The 1,258-nt window shown below is 45.2% G+C and overlaps 1 protein-coding gene across 1 annotated transcript in view; it reads right to left on the bottom strand.

Annotated features, from left to right (window-relative positions):
- Nucleotides 1-1,258, bottom strand: part of LOC118343102 — a 6,710-nt gene that overhangs the window by 5,082 nt on the left and 370 nt on the right. Inside the window, exons 2-3 of the mRNA XM_035681855.1 lie at nt 958-1,102; nt 514-566 (exon numbers count right to left, since the gene is read on the bottom strand). Of these exons, the coding sequence (XP_035537748.1) occupies nt 514-566; nt 958-1,102 (198 nt within the window). The remainder of the gene's footprint in view (nt 1-513; nt 567-957; nt 1,103-1,258) is intronic.

The following is a 1,258-nucleotide window of genomic DNA, read 5'->3' as shown; positions in this document are numbered from 1 at the left end:
CATCCAGCCACTGAACCTCATCCAGCCACACTGAACCTCATCCAGCACCGGCTGGCCCACAATGGGTTTGGCTACATTACCTAGCAGGCTAACATTATCCAGCTAAAAGCACAGTGTGACATATTCCACAAGCTTTGCAGTGATGTTATCTTTGACTTTGGACTTTAGACTTTACATTCACCCAGACTCACGTGGCTCGTCTGCAGGTTTCTTTGTCATTATACATTATGCAGAGTGGCTCGTCTGCAGCTGGCTAATACAATCTGAGTGGATGTGTTGTTGACAGCGCTAGCTACTGAAAACCAAACTGTTCTCAGGATGAAACACGTGGACGTAAAATGAAAGAAAACAGTTTAATTCAGAACAAAATGTTTGTCTGTGCAGCTCAAAAAGGAAGTGTGGCTCCGTCCTCGTGTGTTTGGATGTTGGACCCTCCGGCTGTAAAGGTTCACATTCCTCTCTGCTGATCTGTTGGCTGTGAAGCATGAAGCTACATGTTTCTGGCCTCTGCACATTCTTCCTTTATCATCTGCTGAAATGTGTTGGACAGACTCCAGAAGTCCAGACTGGAAACAGGAGAGAGAAGTTTAACCCCTTTATGTAATCAGGAAACACTCCTCTTATCATCCAGTCGAGTCGGACCTTGACGTTCCCTGTTTGAGGAAGAATGTGGCAAACACAAACAGATCCCAGAGCTGTTCTTATTAAAGCCACAGAAACACTTCACTGTTAGCTCATTAGCTGCACTAGCTCCTCTGTTAGCGTATAAACGGCTCCACGGACGTCAAACTAATACTGCTTTTATTACACAGACTTATTGTTCTGTTAGCGACTGAGCTTCATGTTTCCTCTTCAGGAAGTAAACCGAACTCTGTGATTGGCTAGCAGGTTAGTCACAGCTAACAGTGACCTTTGACTGTGTTTTATTTTATTATCGTTAGTCTGTACGCCTCTCACCTGAGGTCAAAGGTCAGCTGTGTGTCAGGCCTCTTGTTGTTTTTGATATTTTGTGGACAGCTGGTGTGAAGCAGCCAATCAGAGACCAGAGTCCCTGCTCTGGTCTCTGATTGGCTGCTCTGGACTCTGGATCCGTTTGTTTCATCTGGAAACAACAAGAACCAAACATCCAGAAACAGTCTTTAATTTAAAGTTTACAACCGTGAGAGAGAGAGAGAGAGAGAGTGTGAGTGTGTGTGAGTGTGAGTGTGTGAGTGTGTGTCTGTGTGTGTGTGTGAGTGTGTGTGTGTGTGAGGGTGAG

The sequence above is a fragment of the Morone saxatilis genome, unplaced genomic scaffold (assembly GCF_004916995.1).
Source record: "Morone saxatilis isolate NCDOM2014 unplaced genomic scaffold, NCSU_SB_2.0 Contig9, whole genome shotgun sequence".
Classification (NCBI taxonomy): Eukaryota; Metazoa; Chordata; class Actinopteri; family Moronidae; genus Morone; species Morone saxatilis.
Note: the sequence above shows the minus strand (reverse complement) of the source record. Positions and strands in the feature narration are given on the sequence as shown.